This window comes from Natator depressus, chromosome 8, assembly GCF_965152275.1.
Source record: "Natator depressus isolate rNatDep1 chromosome 8, rNatDep2.hap1, whole genome shotgun sequence".
In the NCBI taxonomy this organism is placed as follows: Eukaryota; Metazoa; Chordata; order Testudines; family Cheloniidae; genus Natator; species Natator depressus.
In genome coordinates this window covers 73,436,181-73,456,981 of record NC_134241.1, presented here as the reverse complement: position 1 = coordinate 73,456,981, position 20,801 = coordinate 73,436,181, and the positions used below count along the sequence as shown (strand labels likewise).

Here is a 20,801-nt window from a genome sequence, read left to right as displayed (position 1 = left end):
ACAGGTTTCATTCCTAATCCTTTTACCATTAAATTGAATTTACAGGTGTTACCATCTACGGTTATCAAGTGAAACCCGATCTCTTAAAAGAACAAGTAGTTCTGGAAATTCAATCTTTGAATGACTTGCTTTGTGGACTTGCTTTGACCTTGTGGAAGTCATGAAGCTTTGCTGTGCGCTACACAATCAGTCTGTATTACAATGCTTGTTCTTTTTATGGCTCTATCCTGCAAGATACTGAGCAGTCATGGACCTGTTGTGCACCTTCAAATCCTGTTGAAGTCAGTGTGAACTGAGAGTGCTTAGCCCTTTAAAGGATCAAGCCCTGAGGGTAGAGTGTGCAAAGATGCAGTGCTCTTCCTACAACTGTTATAATTAGTGTGCACAAACACAAATATAGACTTCTTATTTATTGTAAAATCTAAGCTTCTGGCATATAACTTTATTCAACATCCACAGACTTTAACCATTACTTAGCACAGAATAAAAACAGTTCATCTTACACACTAGATTTGTTTTCCTTATTTCAGTTAATATTTGATTTGTACCTTTTATACAAAACACAAGAACAATTTATTCCAACATCCCATTTAAAACGTCATTTATTGTGTCTAAGTTTGAACCCCATATCCTTCACCCATGGCCACTGATAAATATTTTTCAGTTGACAAAGTCTCATACAGCTGCATCTATCGTATATCCTCTGTTTAAAACTTTTTGTTATGAGATGGGGATTTTGTTATGGAGAAGAAGTTACAATAGGAAGGGTTGTTCTAATAACCAAGCTAAGAGCTAGCATACAGTAGCCTAACATCAGAGGTAGACTTCTTAGTCACAGCTTCATGGAAAGAATGCAGCATTTCACAGCTGTGGTGCAACATCACATTTGTGGTACTACATTTAAGGCCGCATCACTTCTATCTTCTATTAAAAGGACAGAGCCCTAGGAACATGGGTCTGCCTGTACTCAAAAGAGCCTGAGCCAAAGCCTACTGAAGTCAGTGGGAGCCATTCCACTGAACGCCTTCGATGAGCTCTGGATCAGGCCTATAGGAGATCTTTTTACTACTTGTTCCCTGTTCTGCAAATACTTTAGGTATAGGGCATTAAGTCCCTGGAGAAATGGAATACCTCATGCTGCTTACCACTGCCCCACTCATCAATTAAGGGAGAAGAGAGTCCTACCCAAAAGAATGCTCTGAAGGGAATCCTACCCAAAAGAATGATGTATTCCATGGTTCCCAACCAGGGATACACGTACCCCTGAGACTACACAGAGGTCTTCCGGGGATACATTAACTCATCTACATCAGTTTCTCAACCTGGGGTCATGGCATAGGTTTAGGGAAGTTGCAAGGTCAGGGCTGGTGTTAAGGGGTGGCAAGCAGGGCAATTGACCAGGGCCTCACACAGCTAAGTTACATGTTTCAGTTCTGGGTGGCAGGGCTTGGGCTTCAGAGGTATAGTAGTCTGGAAAGGGTGAGAACCACAGATGTATCCAATACACTGTGGGAGCATGTGTAATTCTGTGGACAAGTTACTGAAAGGAAGGTAAGGATGGTGTAATTCAATTTGTAAAAATCTCCAGGCTTGTAAGTTCAATGGTGTCACCCTCTGCAACATGGCAGGAGGGACTCAGTGCTCCCCCCCCCCCCACTTGGTGGAATTTTGATAATACAAAGTCATTTGAAATGGATTACGGGTTGGGTATCGTTTGGAAGCCCTTTCTCTCACAAACACAATGGCATCAACATACCAAACCTAGAACAATTATGTATATATTTGAGAAAATGTTTTTTTAATAATGATTTAACACAGGGATGCATGGCTTAAGTAAAGAGATTGATCTTTGGCAACCATAAAGAATCTAGCCTTGACACTTATAACTGAAAACATTTATTCATCAAAGTCATCCTCAGTGTTGTCTCAGTCTAGAGCAGCACTGCTAGACATGTCACATTGATCCTTGTCTGTGCCACCCTCACGCATCTCTGTACAAGGCAGGCTGCTGGCCAAACATTTGCAGGGTCGTGAGCATTTGATGAGCTGCAAGATTGATTTGGGAGCGCATAGTATTTCACACAACTTCTGTGAAGTGTGATTCCAAACCTGACCCATTTCCAATGACACTATGATCAAAATGTCCACCAACTGGAGGAGCTGGGAGGGGACAAACAATGAATCCCCCTTCCCACACCACAGAGGGTAACACCTTGAAATTATGATTCTGCAAATTTGTACAGATCAAATGACACCTCCCTTAGACCTTTCTATCACTAACTTGCCCATCGAATGAGAATTTACTGTATTATGTTCCCAGATTAATAGAGGGCAGATCCAGCTGCCCCTGAAGTCATATAGTCAGCAGCACCTTTTAAAGTATTTTTTTCTTAAAAGCAGTAATTTAAAAGGGTTATTGCTAGTCGTCATTCATACATCTAAAATTGAAACTAAAGTGTAATCTCTATATATGATAGCCCCTGCTAGAGAAAAGTGGCCAATGCACCTGTACCACAATGACTGCATTGTAATAAGTCCATGCACTGAAAAATGTTTTTCCATCCTCTTCTAGGAGATAATGCTGGGCCCTCCAGCATAATGACCTTCAGGCAGATGTGATCACCAAGGAGACAGTCTAGTTGTAGTGTTTCAATTCTTAACACCAAGTTCAAAGAGAGGCAGTACACTTGCATACCTAGGCTAGACCAAATGTTTTAAATCTTTTTAAAGACAGCTGATGTGAACAGTGGTACAGCCCTAGCAGTCTTAACATGGACTTTCAGAGCTAACACAATTTTCTATGGGCACTTCTACTGGGTTGGCACTTGGCTTGAATCTAGGCTGATTACAAAATACTTAAAAACTGCACTCAAAATACTAAGGTTATGACAAAAGAAGACAAATGCACAGATGAGACGTATTTTTCCACTCCCTCAGCAGAAAGAAATGGTAGGTTTGATGCAAGCCACTTGCCTTTTTATTGAGAAAGATAGCAAACTGCTTCTATGATTGAGCATTACCTTGCTTAATCAATTCATGCTGCAAATAAATCTCAAAATTTAGGGCCAAATTCTGTTTTATTTATGCAAGTAGTCCCATTAATTTCATAGGACTACTCAGGGGAGTAGAATGAAAATAGTTATGTGACTACAGATTTGTTGGGGTTTTTTTGTGGGGCGGGTTTAGCTGAACAACTTTAGCTCTGAAGTTTGTGAACTGCTACAAATTGTGGCATAAACCTGCTTGACCTCAAGGAGCAAAACATCTTAGCAAAATTAGTAATATAGAAAGGATTTTGGAAGTATATAAACATTTAATGTCAAGTTAATGTTTCCAGACAATTTTACCGAAAAACTATGAAAGGAACACAGTCATCTGAAAAAACTCACTTCTGTCTGAATGTATCTACTGTTATAATATCTAAGATTACAATAACTAAAGATTAAATAATTCCATTTTATTTTGTGCATCTGACTGTACTTTGTATGGTCAATTTCACTGTTCTAGTGGATCTTTCACACAGCAACAACCAACTAAACAGGTTGTACAATCACAACAACTGGCAGAAGGACTTGGACAGGTATAGTGTCTGATGCTACTCTTAATTAGTTTATAAATTGACTAAATTTCACATTAACTGTCTCTTTAAAGTGCTGATATATATAGAGAGATATATAACTATATATATATATAAAAGTGAAAAAATAACTTCTCATTTTAACCACTTCACAAATGTTAACCCAGTGTTTCTGTATTATGTTGTACAATAAAGACTCAAGGAAATTTTGTACATTTACATTTATGGAGAAATTACAATAGCTATAGCCTACATAGGTGGGCCTCAATCCTTTGGCACATCTGTAACTTTACTCAATGCTTATTTAAAAACTTGTAAAAAAACAAATTATTATTTAGGTGGACATAGAAAGGTTTTCAAGTGACTATGAAAAGATGACTGTCTGGCAGGTATTAACATTGGTTTGCATTTGATCCACCATTCTGTGTATTATGCATAATCCAGTAAGAATCATTACAAATGCAACAAACCAACAAATAGATGCACCAGTAAGACTGTTAGTATCGCTTGCAGAGATGGAAGGATGGGGGCAAAGGTATTCTGTTCATGTTAGTCACATGTGAATCAAAAACCTGATTATAATGTCTATTCAAAACAAGCAGCAAGGTAACACCAGTCCCTTTTGCTGTAGCAGTTTATTGCATTTTCCCCTCCTCTCTGGTTATTGCTATGATCACACTTGCTGTTAAGTTCTGCTTTTCCTCTTATCTTCAAAAAGACTTTTCAGCATGTAAACCTGAACAGCTGAAACCACCACCATTACTCCCAAGTTTACCAAGGACCAAAAATTCACTCTGTCAAAGTTGCTTTCTTGTATATTTCGATCACGAGCTTCAAATGCTCTGAGCAGCGTCTGAATCTGGAGGCTTTTGCTTAACCTGGCTTTGACACTGTTGATGGATTCCTGGTAAGGAACAGAATAGTGTTTTTTTTAGAATGTAAAATCATTTGGAAGGAAACAGAAGTACATTTTCTGCTAATATAAATACATATCACACTTCTCACACTATCATTCACATTGCTGGTTTTTATTTGTGCATGTGTCACTACCATTTTTTCATTTCGTGGTTAGGTAACAGTTACTTCACTGATGAATGTTACACATTATGAACTTTTCATTAATTTTTTTTAGCCTTATTGTGTATATTTTCATGTGTTTGAATTTAAATACGTAATATTTATCCCAGGCTCTGGACATCTTAACAAATCCATTAAAAATAATCCACAACTATTTAACAAAAGAAGACCGCACCTGCTGAAGAAAGAGAGACACTTAGAGCAGAATGCCCTAAAAGTAAACAAATTTGGGCTATATCAGACCCATGTGGGACATGAAGACCAAAGATAAGGTGCTCACAACCAGCCCTCTATCTAATGACCATGTCCTATAATATACTGTGTCAAGCAAGCATCTGATGTGGCAACTACATTATTAGAGGAAAGACACCATACTGTTATCCTCTGAATGTTTAGATTAAATTAGATTAAATTAAATGTTTAGATTAAACCAGCACTATACTTTATGTAGAACTAGATGGACATAAACCAAAACTGCTATATTTAGATTTAATAATCAAAATTAGTCAAGCTATTTCACAATGTACAGCTTCAAACCAACATCATTGCAAATCTGTATCTTTAAGATATCCGAGTGGTCCATTATCTGTATCAGGTGGCTCATGAACAGTTCCATTCTGCACTACTGGACTGCAAAACAAAGCTAACTGTTCTCAGCTGGATTATCTGACCAAGATACCCTTCAACACAAAATGAGCTAGCATTAGCATACAGTATGTTGTTTTTATTGATTTATAGAGCACCTATTGACACAGCAGTCAAACTGTGTTCAGGTAATAGGTAACTTTATTTCTTGAGTGTGTTCTCCTACTGCTTATACTGTTGACTGTTTTCTCCTATGTATTTGTATGGCCCCCAGTTTAAAAAGGAGGACTGGCAGACTTTGTCTGAACATTAACTCAGATTCTTGCTTGTAAAAGTTGTGGCACTAACATCCCACCTCTGCATCTTTATACTCCTTTAGAAATTAAGAGTTAATATTTCTAATTATAATCTTTATCTTCTGTTGGGAAGTGAAGGATAATCTAATTTTCAATATTTTAAAATGTATTTAAAATAAATACAGAAAGGATTTGGCATCTTAAACATTCTATTAAGTTCTGGTTTGTGTTAGGAAAGAAAGATCTGGTTTTCATTTATTATAGGAAATAGGACCTGATACACAAACTAGATCATTTTCTACATGGATGAGTAGTCTGTGGGACAGCAGATGGTACGTAAATAAATTTTTAGTGCATGCTGATTCTGCTTTTTTGGAAGGACTCTATTTTCTCTGTCTAACTCAGTAAGTTCAGGGCTCAGTATTGTAGCCTGCTAAGCACTACTGTAACGAGCACAGGCATAGCCTTACTGTCCAGGACTCAGTATTTGCTTCAAAGTTTGTGCAGAGGAACTTATACAACAGTTTGAAAAAATTGTCACAGCAATGAGAGCACGCTTCTACACCCACAGTGAACTGAATGCTGTTGCGAGGGAGGTGGAAAAGGCTATGACTGGGATGCAGGCAGTGGAGATAGGGTAAAGCCAGTATATGGTTTCAGTGATACCACTTAAAGCAAATGATGTATGGAGTGCCTGTCATTAGGATTTTCAGTTATTCTGATTTCGAACTAGGAGCAGGCTGGCTCCAGTGTGCTTATGAGTTGCACGCGCCCCTGGGGGAGGGGGCAGAAGGATAGTTGGGGCAGCCATGAGGGCCAGCCACTGACACAGAAACATTTCCAAGGGCTCCATGAAAATAGTATCCCTCCCAGGTATTTTCTCAATGCCTTGGGACATAGTGTGTGCATAGCACAATGTCTTTGCCAATTCAACAAACTACAGAAGCCACTCCCTGCAGTTGACTTCATTGTATTTCATCATCAACAAAATACCATGCTCATTAGCTTGACTGGTGGATTAACACTGCTCTCCCTCAACCCTCATCTGCATCCCTCCAAGGTTGAGTCCTCAGTTGTATTATTCAGATAAACAGCTCAGCCACTGTTTAGAAGTATTAGTTATCTTAAAGCTTTACTTATTTCCTCTTTCCCCATCTTTGTTAATTGCTATTTATTCCCATTTACTATATAGTGACTAGGGCACTAAGCCAAGATGAGAACAACAGTTATCCAACAGCATAATTATGAGACACATCAAAGGATATATCCAACAAGTGCTTCTGACTCTACAACAGAGACTGAGCAGAGCATCCCTTTGAGAGGAGTATTACCACCTTTTAGCTATTGGAGGCATTGTTCGTTTGTCCCTTTTCCAATGTGGAGAAGGGAGGCAGGTGGCCAGTGAAAGGACTCAGACTACTGCATACACAATCCCTTCCAACTGTGCAAGGTGTGGCATAAACACACACTGAAAGATTTCCCATCCAATCTCTCATTTGGAAGGAAGAAAATTGTGTTGTTGGGCCTCACGTAGCAGGGTAGTGGATGCGTACAAGTAGAAGAATCCTCAGGGCTACAGAAGATTCTTTAGATGAAACAATATGCAAAACTGATTTATCCTCTGGCAGATCGAGGACTGTATATACTTTGAGATTAACCAAAACACCACATGGAAGAAAAGCAAAAGAGTACTGTGTATACAGGCATATATAAGCAGAGAAATTTGTCAACATTTCAGGGCAACTTTTGGGAATCGGGGCTAGCTTTATGCATGCGAGTTTGATCACTTCTCTTCCCCTCTCTCTCTTCTGCCTAAGAATGATGATGATATATATCTATACAGAAGTTATCATCCAACCACTTTACAAATGTCGGCTAATTAAGCCTCATACTATGTTATGCAGTAAGTGGTAGGTAGTAATCGTTTTGCCCATCATTGAAATGCAGCCACCACTGAGATGTACAGCAGCAGCACTATTGCTGTTCCTCTAGGAAATATATTTGCTTATCTTATGAAGATGAAGAGGTAGCCACTTTACATTTGTGTATATATAGTTACCAAATAGGTCAGATTTATGACTTTCTTTGTGCCTTCAAGTCACTTGCTCACTCAAAATGAGCTTGAGCTTGATCCCAAATTCTATATGTACACGATCAAGTTAATTGCTCCAGGTCGAAAATAAACCTTGAGTCACCATAAGCACAGACACAAAACAATGAAAAAACCTGCCACTATACATGCACACTGGGATTCTGTTTTAATAACCATAGTAATATTTTGTACTTTTTAGTGCCTTTCATCCAAGGAACTTATTAAATCACACTGAGCAAAGACTCAAAGCTCCCCTATGATAGTTATTACTCACAGACACTTAGGGTATGTCTAGCTGCAATTAGACACCCGCAGCTGGCCCGTGCCAGCTGAGTTGGGCCTGCAGGGCTCAGGCTAATTGTGCTAGCTGACTCGGGCTAAGGGGCTGTTAAGTGTGGTGTAGACATTTGGGCTTGGCCTGCAGTCCAAGTCCTGGGACCCTCCCACCTCGCAGGCTCTGAGAGGCCAGACTCCAGCCTGAGTCCAAACACCTGCACTACAATTAAACAGCACCTTACCCCGAGTCAGCTAGCACGGGCCAGCCATGGGGGTCTAACTGCAGTGTAGACATACCCAGTGAGGTTAAATCACTTGCGGTGGGCCACACAGGAAATCCATGGCAGAGCTGGAACTAGAATCCAGATCTTTTAATTCCCAATGCTGCTCTTTAACCACAGGCCCCCCTCAATATGGGACAGAGTGAACATAATGTCCTATGAGGAACGCAGCTGATCACCTTGTTTCCCAGCTGCTCAGGCCCTCACATAGAAGAAGACTAAGGCATATTCCCATGGCAGAATGATGATATGAGTTTTTCAGATACTCTTAAACCTCAACCATCTGATGCCGTAGAGCAGAATACTTACCAGAATATCTTCAAGTTTCATATCCAACATGTCTGTGCCTGTAATGTACTTCTTCCAGTCCTCTTGTTCTCCTTCTCCCATATTATCTAGGACCAATTCAAAGAAAATCACCTTCTCTGAAATGGTGCTGAATGTGTTGTCAAAGCAGAACATGTAATCTCCATCTTCTGTTTCCACCCTGTATATGAGCAAACATACATCTTTAAACTACACTGTATTTTTAATGCTGGCTCTAAACTTACATTTTTTAACATTCTTCCTTATGTGATTATGACAGTCATGCAAACAGAAATAATTAGATATGCTATACATAAATAGAAATAAATGAAATGCAAGGACACACTAGGGAATGAGATAGAAAAACTTGTAATTTTTGGTTGTGCTAAGAAAACAAACTCAGATGATCTTAAATCTTAGTATGATGAGTAGTAGCTTTCCTTCACTTTATTTTTTAAAAATTAAAGCTTTGAAAGATTAATGCTCACAATCACTTTTAAAAATAAAAGACAGCAGCCACTTCTTCTAGCTATGGAAAATAGAAATACCCTTTAAAAGTTTAAATTGACCACTGGCTGCAAAAGGAGCAGAGGGGATAGAATCTTCATCTTTACAAATGGTCCCTGCTCCACTGAAGTTAATTAATTTTAATTGTATCAATATTGGCCCCAAATATTTGAGAAGGTACATTTGATATCATAGTTTAAAAAACCAAACCAAACCCTGGAAAGAGATCAGACTGCCAGTATGCCAAATAAATGATTACTTGAAAGAGCGAACAGATTACTTTAGTAGAGAAAATACCCTGCCGCAAAGACCTTTTGGAACTCCACAATAGGGAGAGCTTGGCTGTTGACTGCCATTAAACAGACCACCACCATGGCAAGTCAAACATCCTTCACTCCTGGAGGAACCTATCTATGAAGTATTAATAGACTAATACAAAATTAAGAGTACCTATATATGAAATATTTGTGTGCTCAAGCTGCTTTGTAAAAAAGCCTATAACATAACAATAAACTAAGTAACTGAAGCATGTGAATTTATCAAGCATTTTACAAGCTAACAAGCTTCTTATATTCTACATTCATGAAATTATTTAGATTAACAATACAACCAGTTTTTACAACTGTTAAGAACAACTATGATTTTAAAGACAGGTTTCAGAGTAACAGCCATGTTAGTCTGTATTCGCAAAAAGAAAAGGAGTACTTGTGGCACCTTAGAGACTAACCAATTTATTTGAGCATGAGCTTTCGTAAGCTACAGCTCACTTGATGCATCTGATGAAGTGAGCTGTAGCTCACGAAAGCTCATGCTCAAATAAATTGGTTAGTCTCTAAGGTGCCACAAGTACTCCTTTTCTTTTTATGATTTTAAATACTCAATTCTAAGTTTTGTATTTGTTTGAAGCAACTATAATACTGCTGTATAGAATACTGAGTTTCAAGTTTGGAGATTTTAGACTTACGTGTGGACTCCATCTGATTTTCTCTGATGAAAAACTAGAATTTCACCTTTTGGAGATTCCAAGTAAAAGTCAACATCTAATCCTGCTCCGTCTAAAACCTGTGCAGTCAGCCAAAAAAAAAAAAAAAAAAAAAAGCAAACTCCTGTTTGAATTGTTGAAAAGAAACACTTTATGTAAAGGAATTGATACAGAGAGAATTTAAAGAGTGAATTCATCAACCCTAGAGTTCAAACCAAGTTAACTAGAACCAAGTTTTTGCCAGAAAGATGCTACACAGTTTCAAATTCCAGGATCAGAGTTTGTAGTGCAGGAGACATGCACACTCACCACGCTAGTTACAGCCATAGAAAAGGAGATTCCAGTGGTTTTCTGCCTGTCAGGGAAGTACTGCAGATTTAGGATCCTAATCCAGCAAGATGCTGAGCATTCTCATCTCTCATCAAAGTTAAAAGGAATTGAAGGCATTTAGTATGTCACAGGATCAAACCGTTTGAGCTTATCAACACTAAAAAGTTGTACTGCTTTAACTATACCAGTATGGATGCAGTTATATTGGTATAAAGGGGCTCTTTATACTGGCATAGCTATTAACCACATGGAAAGGAAAATAAATATACTGGTATAAGCCATCTTTATACTGGTATTACTGGTCCATACTAGGGCTTTTATCATTATAACTATTTATGAACACCACCTTTACTCAAAAGAGTTAAACTGGTACAACTTTTAAGTACAGACTAGACCTTCCTCACTCAGGACACAATCCTGCTCCTACTGAAGTCAACAGCAAAACTTTCAATGACCTCAGTAGATGCAAGATTGGAGGTTTACTGAAAGGGACGAGGAATAAAATAATTAAGGAAAAAGGTGACCAGAATGAAAGATAAGTAGTGATATAACTTTGATATAACGATATCATCTGAGCACATTGTATCAGACACTCAATTTCATATTGTTTTACTATATTGTGAACATGTCTTTGGAGAATTTCAGTCAGAAAGAAACTGTTCTTGTCCTTTATCCATTTATTGTGTAAGTGCATCTGAAAAAAATACAGAAATCTGAAGGCAGGTCTGAGAATTGTGAGAGTTTTTTCACATTTCAACATACCTTTGTATATAGGAGGATTTGCTAATTTAATTAAAGTTAAGCAGTCCTATCTATACAGAAGAATTGTGTTAGCCTGAATTGCATCTTGGCATTTGTGTGACAACGAGGTTAAAAGATGGCACAGCCACACAGTTAGGAATTACCTACTAGTGAGCTGTGGGTGGACACAAACAGTGTGTAAGGAGTCAACTGTATTAGTTAGAACCTAGTTGCAAACATTGTAAAAATCTGTGTAAACAGACCCTATAAGTCAACAGCTAATTTATTATAAAAGTATGGCAAGTTATAAAGCTGATCATACAGACTGATGGAGGGGAAAAACAACAGAAATTGAGCGAGAGCAGAGAACACTACATATTTGCATGGAACTGCAGGAGGCAGATTACTAACTTTAACCCTGCTGGACTATACATCGCAATCTGCTGCCTAAAACAGACCCCATCATTGTTTTGCTTTAACAAACTTTTAGACTGAGACTTTAAGGTCAGAAGGAACCACAATGATCATCTAGTCTGACCTCCACACATAATTGCCTCGGCAGCATAAAAAGGACCTTAACTTTTTGCCTGCCTGCTACCATCTGCTTAGTCCTTCAAAATCTGGAAGACAGACATAGTTAGGTCGGGAAGTTTGCTGTGTGAGGATCGTTTGCATAACATTTGAACCTGAGCTCCTGACAGTCCAGTGTGGACATTAGAGGCCCATCTAGCATTTTCCATGATTTTTCCCCTTGGCCAAAAGTTTCCATCCTGTGGTGGGGGTTGGTTTCCAGACACACCTCTGAGATCCCTGAACTAGGGTTGCCAGTTTTGGTTGGACTTATTCCTGGAGGTTTCATCACATGATAATTTAATTCCCACAGACTCCAGGACAATCCTGGAGGGATAAAACCCTAGGCTGAACCTCACTGTCCCGTCTGCCTTTCCCAGGCCTATTTGCCGACCCAGCGTACTGAGTAACCCCAGTGACAAGCAGGAAGACTCCTGGGTTCCCCCTACCCCGTTACTGCCAATCGCTGGGACGCGCGGTCCGCGAACGAGCTTTATGCCTGGCTAATAAATCTTCCTGACAACGGAACCAAGTAGCCTCTGCAGGCCGCGCCGCGAGAGCACCCAGCCCTGCTCAGCCTGCAGGGCCCGCTCCCGCCTGGCGCCGCAGGAGGCGGCTGCAGCGGAGGCGGCACATCGAGAAGGCCGGGCGGGAAAGCGGCTCTCCGCTACGCTCGCAGCTGAGGATGCAGGGCCGGCTCCGCCCACTGTGGCTCGCCCCGAGCCGGGTCCCCTCACCTGGTACTCGACCTCCAGCGAGGCGCCCTGCCGCATGGGCTGGAAGAAGCACTCCTTGCGGCCGGCGGGCAGCGTGAAGGTGAAGTCGCTGTCCAGGGAGGGAACGAATCCGAAGGCGCCGGGCGGCGGCAGCAGCAGGTTGTGGAGGAGGAGGAGGAGCAGGCGGGACGCTGTCCCCATCCCCGCGGGCAGCGCTGGGCCTGGCACGGCGCGCTCCGGCTCTGCCCAGCCCGCGGCTGACAGGAACAGGATGTTCTCGCGGATACGGAGGCGGGCGTGACTCCCGCCTGTCAGAGCGCCAGCGAGGTGGCTGCGGCCGAGAGCAGCCGGCCCCGGGGAGGAGCAGCCCGCGCCCGCAGCCCAATCGCGTCGCGGCAGCCACGCCCCGGAAGCGTTCTCAACATCGCCCGGCGAACGCGCCCCTCCACCGCCCTGTCAGGCTCCCGCGGCAGGGAAGAAGGTAGTGCGCTGCCAGCCGGCAAAGGGAAGGGACGATTTTCTTCAAGGACCGCCCCCAACGTTCATCTGGTGGGAAATGTAGTTCGATGCCCGTGGAAGTGGGCGGATGTGCCCAGACATCAGACTACCATTCCCAGGGGGCCAGGAGGGAAGGAAAAGGCGGCGGGGGAGGAGGGACGGTGAAATGCGCATGCGTAGTAGGAGAATTAGGGCTGTTGCTGTCCTCGGAATGTAACGGCCCGCGCAGTTCGAACGAACGGGCGCCGACGGGGCGCCTTTCGGGACAGCTTTAGAGCGCGAAGTGCCCTCGAGAGAGCTCAGCAGCGCGCCCCGAGGGGGTGCGGGAAGACGCTGCTCTACAGGGGCTTTGCTGGCGGTGAGCCAACCCCCTTACCTGGGGAAGGTAGGCGGGGGGCTTTGGGCTGCACGGTCACGGGCCTCCCGCAAGGTGGGCCGGGGTCTCACTTTGTGGCAGTTCTGCGGGGACAGTGCGAGCCCGGCTCGGCGGGATCCCCAGGCCAGGGCCGGTGGCGGCGCCCCTGCTCTTGCTCCCGCCTGGCCGGGGGCTGCATGGGGAAGTGGAGAGCTGCGTTGCTGAGCGACGCGACGTGCTGCGCTCCGGGGCCGAGGAGCCGGCGTAGGTTACCGGGCTGGTGTTTGACTGGCTTGGCTGGTGGTTTTTTTTTTTTTTTTTAAACGGATTTGCCAGACTGTCAAGGTTCCTCCCCCACTCTGAACTCTAGGGTACAGATATGGGGACCTGCATGAAAAACCTCCTAAGCTTATCTTTACCAGCTTAGGTCAAAACTTCCCCAAGGTACAAAATATTCCACCCTTTTGTCTTTGGATTGGCCGCTACCACCACCAAACAAATACTGGTTACTGGGGAAGAGCTGTTTGGACACATCTTTCCCCCCAAAATACTTCCCAAAACCTTGCAACCCTCTTTCTGGACAAGGTTTGGTAAAAAGCCTCACCAATTTGCCTAGGTGACTACAGACCCAGACCCTTGGATCCTAAGAACAATGAACAATCCTCCCAACACTTGCACCCCCCCCTTTCCTGGGAAATGTTGGATAAAAAGCCTCACCAATTTGCATAGGTGACCACAGACCCAAACCCTTGGAGCTGAGAACAATGAAAAAGCATTCAGTTTTCTTACAAGAAGACTTTTAATAAAAATAAAAATAATTAGAAATAAGAAATCCCCCCTGTAAAATCAGGATGGTAGATACCTTACAGGGTAATTAGATTCAAAACATAGAGAACCCCTCTAGGCAAAACCTTAAGTTACAAAAAAGATAGACAGAAATAGTTATTCTATTCAGCACAATTCTTTTCTCAGCCATTTAAAGAAATCATAATCTAACACGTACCTAGCTAGATTACTTACTAAAAGTTCTAAGACTCCATTCCTGATCTATCCCCGGCAAAGACAGAATATAGACAGACACACAGACCCTTTGTTTCTCTCCCTCCTCCCAGCTTTTGAAAGTATCTTGTCTCCTCATTTGGTCATTTTGGTCAGGTGCCAGCGAGGTTACCTTTAGCTTCTTAACCTTTTACAGGTGAGAGGAGATTTCCTCTGGCCAGGAGGGATTTTAAAGGGGTTTACCCTTCCCTTTATATTTATGACACGGACAAATAATGTAATTTGGGCTTTTTTCCGTGGGTCTAAAGACTGGCGTTATTCGGACAATACACTGGGATAGCTAATGTTACAGGTTTCTGTGCCCAGCTACAGAGGCAGCAGTGGTCCCACTTCTGCAGTTTAAGCGATAACAGATCATAACTGTTGATAATACTGTAGCTGTGGGCCCACCGACGCGCAAGCCCACTGCATGTGTGTGTGTGTGTGGGGGGGGGGTTGAGTCAGCTAGTGTGAGGAGCCTGGGATGTTACCAATCTTATCTGTTATCTCTTTAAATACTATAAGTGGCTGTTGAAGGGGGAGTTGCAGAGTTGCCTTGTCGTTGGGGGTTGAGGTTGCAGCAGGTTTGCCTTGTAGTGGGGGTGCTGGGCTTTTTGCATTTGAAAGGTGGTAAACCTAAGTGGTCACCAACCGGTGGCTGCTAAAAGTCCAGCGGGGCTGAGGCAGGCACCCTGCCTGCCCATGCCCTGCACCACTCCCGGAAGCAGCCAGCATGTCCCTGCATGGGGATAGGGAGTCTCCAGGCGCTGCTCCTGCCTGCAGGCGCTGCTCCCATTTGCCGGGAGGGGAGGGGTAGTGCACGGAGACATGTGCGCCCCCCCACCCCCCCCAGGCCACAGGGATGTCCCGGCAGCTTCCAGGAGCGGGGCCAGGGCAGGCAGGGAACCTGCCCTAGCCCTGCTGTGCTTCCACCTGAGGTAAGTGCTGCCCAACAGGAGCCCGCACCCCTCCCATATCCCAACCCCCTGTCCCATCATTGAGCCCCCTGGTGGATCCTGCACCCCAACCCCCTGCCCCATCCCAGAGCCCCCCTCCTGCACCCAAAGTCTGTCCCAGAGCTTTCACACTCATCCCCTCCTGTACCCCTGCCCAGGCTCAGCCCGGAGCCCCCTCCACACTCCAAAGCCCGCACCCCCTCCAGTACCCCCTGCCCCAGCCCGGTGAAACTGTGAGTGAGGGTGGGAGAGAACAAGCGATGGGGGGAGGGGGGGGATGGAGTGAGCGGGGCAGGGCCTCAGGGAAGGGGCAGGGTAGATCCTGGGTTGCACTTAAATTCAGAAAGTGATCTTGCACTTAAAAAAACTCCTATGGGCTGGGTAGGAGGGGCTCAGTCCTAGAGGCAGGGCTGGTGCTGGGAGCAGAAGGTCCGGGGACGACGACACACAAGGGTAAAGAAAGCACCATGCAAGGTTTCTTTCCTCTCTGCTGCTGTTGCAGATACTTGTATGAATAAAGCTTTCTTCCTCCTCACCCACCTGCTTCTGTTTGCCTGTCTAATCTGTGTATGTGTGTAGTGGCACTGGGCATGCTCGCTGGTGAAGGCCCCTCTCCCCAGAATTCCCTGCCAATGTGTCTTGAGCCTGACTGGGAGGAGCCACTTTAAGGGTGAGATGAGAGGTCAGTCCACTATACCAGTGGTTCCCAAACTTGTTCCGCCGCTTGTGCAGGGAAAGCTCCTGGCGCGCTGGGCCGGTTTGTTTACCTGCCGCGTCCGCAGGTTCGACCGATCGCTGCTCCCCGTGGCCGCGGTTCGCTGCTCCGGGCCAGTGGGAGCTGCTGGACGACACTGGTGCACTCCGTGTGGGGCTACTGTTGAAGATCACATGGAAACTTCAGCTAGTGGAGAATATGACATCTTGTTCCATTAGTGATATTCTTAGGTATGCAGGTACCTGGGTGATAAAAGCATAGTTAAATATACTTGCATGAGACACACATAACAGTTGTACTGTGTAGATTGTACTGGCTGTCAGTTTTTTTTCTGGTCTAAATGTAATGCATGGGTCTTCACTTATAAACTCCTGTGTGGTTTGGGTTCTGGCGATTCTCTCCTTGTGTACCATTCTGACCACTGAAAGTAGTTGCTAACTTGCTAATGGTCCCCCATCTGAATTGTGAGAGCTCAGGGCATTGTGTTTTCTATATGAGAGGTCTGGGTTCTGAAATTCACTTCTGCCTTTGATCAAAAAAAAATTAGGGCACCTCACAGTGTCCATGTTCACCAGGGTGGATTTGAAATCAAATTGATTTAAATTATGATTTAAATCACTAGTCAGGAAGACTTGATTTAATCATGGATTTCTACATACAAGTGCGTTCTTTTTGGTTGTTATAATCTTTAATACATATTCTTCACAACTCACAGATAGATGTAGGTTTCATTTTTGGAAGGTACACCCTATACATTTTTAAAGTGATTTATTTTGAAAACTTTTCAGATTAGTTTTACAGCTATATCAGAAAATGAATAATTGTTTGGTTATTTCATTTACCAAAGGTAATTGGAGCAGATATTTATGACGTCATTGGGAGGTGAACTATCTCCAATTCAACAGGTTAATCATTAATATTTGGAGGATTTTCTTGCCATGCTGTATTAGGAAGAGAACATCACCAGACAGACATTTAAATTGTTTTATTTAACTAAGGGTATGTCTACACTACAAAATTAGGTCGAATTTATAGAAGTCGGTTTTTTAGAAATCGGTTTTATATATTCGAGTGTGTGTGTTCCCACAGAAAATGCTCTAAGTGCATTAACTCGGCGGAGTGCTTCCACAGTACCGAGGCTAGAGTCGACTTTTGGAGTGTTGCACTGTGGGTAGCTATCCCACAGTTCCCGCAGTCTCCGCTGCCCATTGGAATTCTGGGTTGAGATCCCAATGCCTGATAGGGCTAAAACATTGTTGCGGGTGGTTCTGGGTACATATCATCAGGCCCTCGTTCCCTCCCTCCCTCCGTGAAAGCAAGGGCAGACAATCGTTTCGCGCCTTTTTTCCTGAGTTACCTGTGCAGATGCCATACCACGGCAAGCATGGAGCCCGCTCAGCTCATTGTCACCATATGTCTCCTGGGTGCTGGCAGACGCGGTACTGCATTGCTACACAGCAGCAGCAACCCATTGCCTTGTGGCAGCAGACGGTGCAATAGGACTGGTAGCCGTCATCGTCATGTCCGAGGTGCTCCTGGTCGCCTCTGTGAGGTCGATCAGGAGCGCCTGGGCAGACATGGGCGCAGGGACTAAATTTGGAGTGACTTGATCAGGTCATTCTCTTTAGTCCTGCAGTCAGTCCTATTGAACCATCTTATGGTGAGCAGGCAGGTGATACGGATTGCTAGCAGTCCTATTGCATCATCTTCTGCCGGGCAGGCAAGAGATGAGGATGGCTAGCAGTCCTATTGTACCATCTTCTGCCGAGCAGCCCTGAGATGTGGATGGCATGCAGTCCTTCTGCACCGTCTGCTGCCAGCCAAAGATGTAAAAGATAGATGGAGTGTATTAAAACAAGAAATAGACCAGATTTGTTTTGTATTCATTTGCAAATGAATGAGTCCCCGGGGACTCATTCCTCTAGGTCACACTGCAGTCACTCACAGAGAAGGTGCAGCGAGGTAAATCTAGCCATGTATCAATCAGAGGCCAGACTAACCTCCTTGTTCCAATAAGAACAATAACTTAAGTACACCATTTCTTATTGGAACCCTCCGTGAAGTCCTGCCTGAAATACTCTTGATGTAAAGCCACCCCCTTTGTTGATTTTAACTCCCTGTAAGCCAACCCTGTAAGCCGTGTCGTCAGTCGCCCCTCCCTGCGTCAGAGCAACGGCAAACAATCGTGCATCTGAGTTGAGAGTGCTGTCCAGAGCAGTCACAATGGAGCACTCTGGGATAGCTCCCGGAGGCCAATACCGTCGAATTGTGTCCACAGTACCCCAAATTCAACCTGGCAAGGCCGATTTAAGCGCTAATCCACTTGTCTGGGGTGGAGTAAGGAAATCGATTTTAGGAGCACTTTAAGTCGAAATAAAGGGCTTCATTGTATGGACGGGTGCAGGTTTACATCGATTTAACGCTGCTAAATTCGACCTAATGTCCTAGTGTAGACCAGGGCTAAAACAACAACATTATGTATTCTAGATTTTTTTCTTCAACAGCAAACATATAATATTATAACAAAACAAGCACATGAATTTTTGAATTTACTTAAGCGTTCAAGTTTTTTTTAAAATTATTTTAAACTAAAATAGTTAAAAGAAATTTAAAAAAAAACAAAAACAAAACAAAAATTAAATGACTATGTCAGCCAGGTCAGTATGAGAAACTTAAAATATTGACTTCTGCAGCTAACTCAGTCATCTTCACCTTCATTTTCCTGTTCATAATCTGGAAAAGAAAAACAGGCTTTCCAGCTTTTTCAGGTCCCAAACGATTTATCAGTTTGCAAGGAATTAGTCCAAAGGAAGAAAATATTCTTTCTACACCGGCAGAAGAAGCTACTGCTGTTAAAAGCCCACGAAAGCTTATGCCCAAGTACATTTGTTAGTCTCTAAGGTGCCGCAAGGACTCCTTATTGTTTTTGCTGTTAAAAGTGAGATGATCACTTCAACAGTCTCTGAATCCAAGTGTTTAAGTGACTTCCACCAGTTCACTGGTCTGACTTTCTTTAAAACATCATCAGCAAACATATATTTCTTGAATGGTTCACCCTTAGCTCTGAAGTTTATTACAGTTGGCATTATGGATGGATGATTGTTGGATGTCCATGTCATAGCCAACTCCTCTTCTTCAGCAGTTAAAGTTTGACCCTGGTACCGAGTATTGAGAATATTTGCAAGAAAATGAGCTGGAGATCATGTTTGTCCCATTTGTTTTTTTAATGCTTGTAATTTAATTCCGTCATTGCATATTTCTTTTTTAAGATCTCACTCAATTCCTTCTAATTCTGAACAGCGTCAGCAACAGAACAGCTATTTCCTTGCATTTTGTTCTAGGCCAGTGGTTCCCAAACTTGTTTCGCCGCTTGTGCAGGGAAAGCCCCTGGTGGGCTGGGTCGGATTGTTTATTTGCTGAGTCCACAGGTTTGGCTGATCGCGGCTCCCAGTGGCCGTGGTTCGCTGCTCCAGGCCAATGGGAGCTGCTGGAAGCAGCGCGGGCCGAGGGACGTACTGGCTGCCGCTTCCAGCAGCTCCCATTGGCCTGGAGCAGTGAACTGCGGCCACTGGGATCCGCGATCGGCTGAACTTGCGGACGCGGCAGGTAAACATACTGGCCTGGCCCACCAAGGGCTTTCCCCGCACAAGCGGCGGAACAAGTTTGGGAACCACTGTTCTAGGATATAGAAATAGGCTTCAGGGTACTCAGCATGTGTTCAAGATTTCTCTTAAGCCAAATGTTGAGCACTTTGGCTGTGACAGTGCCGTCTATTTTTTCACGATTTTGTTCACAAACTGTCATCAGATTAGGCCAGTTCTTGATATAGTGCTCAAAACAGACCATTACTGAGTTCCATCACATATCTTGTGGGAGAGTTAGTTTGGTTCCTTCCACTTTTTTCAGAGCAGGTGCTGCAAAGTGGTTGTTACGGAAGTATTTTGCAATTTCAACAACATTAACCTTTATTTCTGGAACACTGAAGTCTTTGGTTAGGAGGTGCATCAAATGAGCACTTTAACTGTATGTTATTAGCTTGGGACTCTCTTCTAAATTTCTTCTCATCTTGGATACATTTGCAGCATGGTCTGTGACCAAGCTGCGTACTAGACATTCGAATTTTTTTTCAGTTTGTTATATTTTTTACTGCCACTTCTTGTAAGTGTTCTGCTATGTGTGCATTTCCTGATGTATCAATTGTTTCTGTAAGGAAGACATTACTTTCTTCTGTTGTCACACAAGCACATACAACAGGATCATTGTGGACATTGCTCCATCCATCAAGGCTCAGGTTAACAATTTTACCCACTAGACCTTTTGCATGCTGCTCAGTTTCTCTTTCATATGCTTTATCCAGCAATTTACCTGTGACATCTCCTTTGGGTGGACTGTATCCTGGTCTTAATGACTGAACCGTGTTAATGAAGTGTGGGTTCTCAATCATACGGAAAGGAGAGTTTGTTGCATAAACAAACCGGGCAATTTTTTCATCAATTACCTCTTTTTGTAATTTTCTGGGTTTTATCACACATTTTTCTGTGATTGTTTCTGGATGATGGAGAATTCTTTTTCTTTTTGCTACTGTGGCTATGTGAAATATATGATGTGACTGAAACACTACCATTGGCAGATAACTCTGAAACTATAGAAAATGATGGTGATCTTGAAGGTGGATAGTCTTCAGAATCCTGTATGTTGAGGATGGATTCTCGTTAACAAAATAAGTCAATGCAGTTATTTAATTATTATTACCGTACTGCTTATTTAGTATTCCTCATTGCATTCACTGACACTCAGTACTACTTTAAAGGTGAAATTGTAAAAGGAAGTTCTGCCTATTTCAGCTATTTATTGTTTATCACAACTGCATCTAAAATGATAGTACACTAGAGTAACAGCTATA

At 43.1% G+C, this 20,801-nt stretch overlaps 2 protein-coding genes across 2 annotated transcripts in view; one reads left to right on the top strand and one right to left on the bottom strand.

The window, feature by feature from the left end:
• Window positions 1–346: 346 nt before the first annotated feature.
• Window positions 347–12,633, bottom strand: TMED5 (transmembrane p24 trafficking protein 5). Its single transcript, XM_074961314.1, has 4 exons — window positions 12,358–12,633; window positions 9,962–10,059; window positions 8,494–8,671; window positions 347–4,481 (listed from the first exon to the last, which is right to left on the bottom strand). The coding sequence occupies exons 1-4, from the start codon at window positions 12,535–12,537 to the stop codon at window positions 4,263–4,265; spliced, it is 675 nt and encodes a 224-aa protein (XP_074817415.1). The 5' UTR covers window positions 12,538–12,633; the 3' UTR covers window positions 347–4,262.
• Window positions 12,634–12,654: 21 nt separating this feature from the next.
• CCDC18 (coiled-coil domain containing 18) overlaps window positions 12,655–20,801 on the top strand; it is a 68,515-nt gene continuing 60,368 nt past the window's right edge. The window contains exon 1 of the mRNA XM_074961312.1: window positions 12,655–12,817. The gene's annotated coding sequence lies outside the window, so the exon portion shown is untranslated. The remainder of the gene's footprint in view (window positions 12,818–20,801) is intronic.

What these genes read in the sequence shown, in the direction of transcription:
- TMED5 (XM_074961314.1), bottom strand. Translation starts at nt 12,537, where the DNA reads ATGGGGACAGCGTCCCGCCTGCTCCTCCTCCTCCTCCACAACCTGCTG. An exon ending in AAATCAGATGGAGTCCACAC is followed by an intron (nt 8,672 to 9,961) that starts GTAAGTCTAAAA and finishes GCTCATATACAG; the next exon opens with GGTGGAAACAGAAGATGGAG. An exon ending in TGAAACTTGAAGATATTCTG is followed by an intron (nt 4,482 to 8,493) that starts GTAAGTATTCTG and finishes GTTCCTTACCAG; the next exon opens with GAATCCATCAACAGTGTCAA.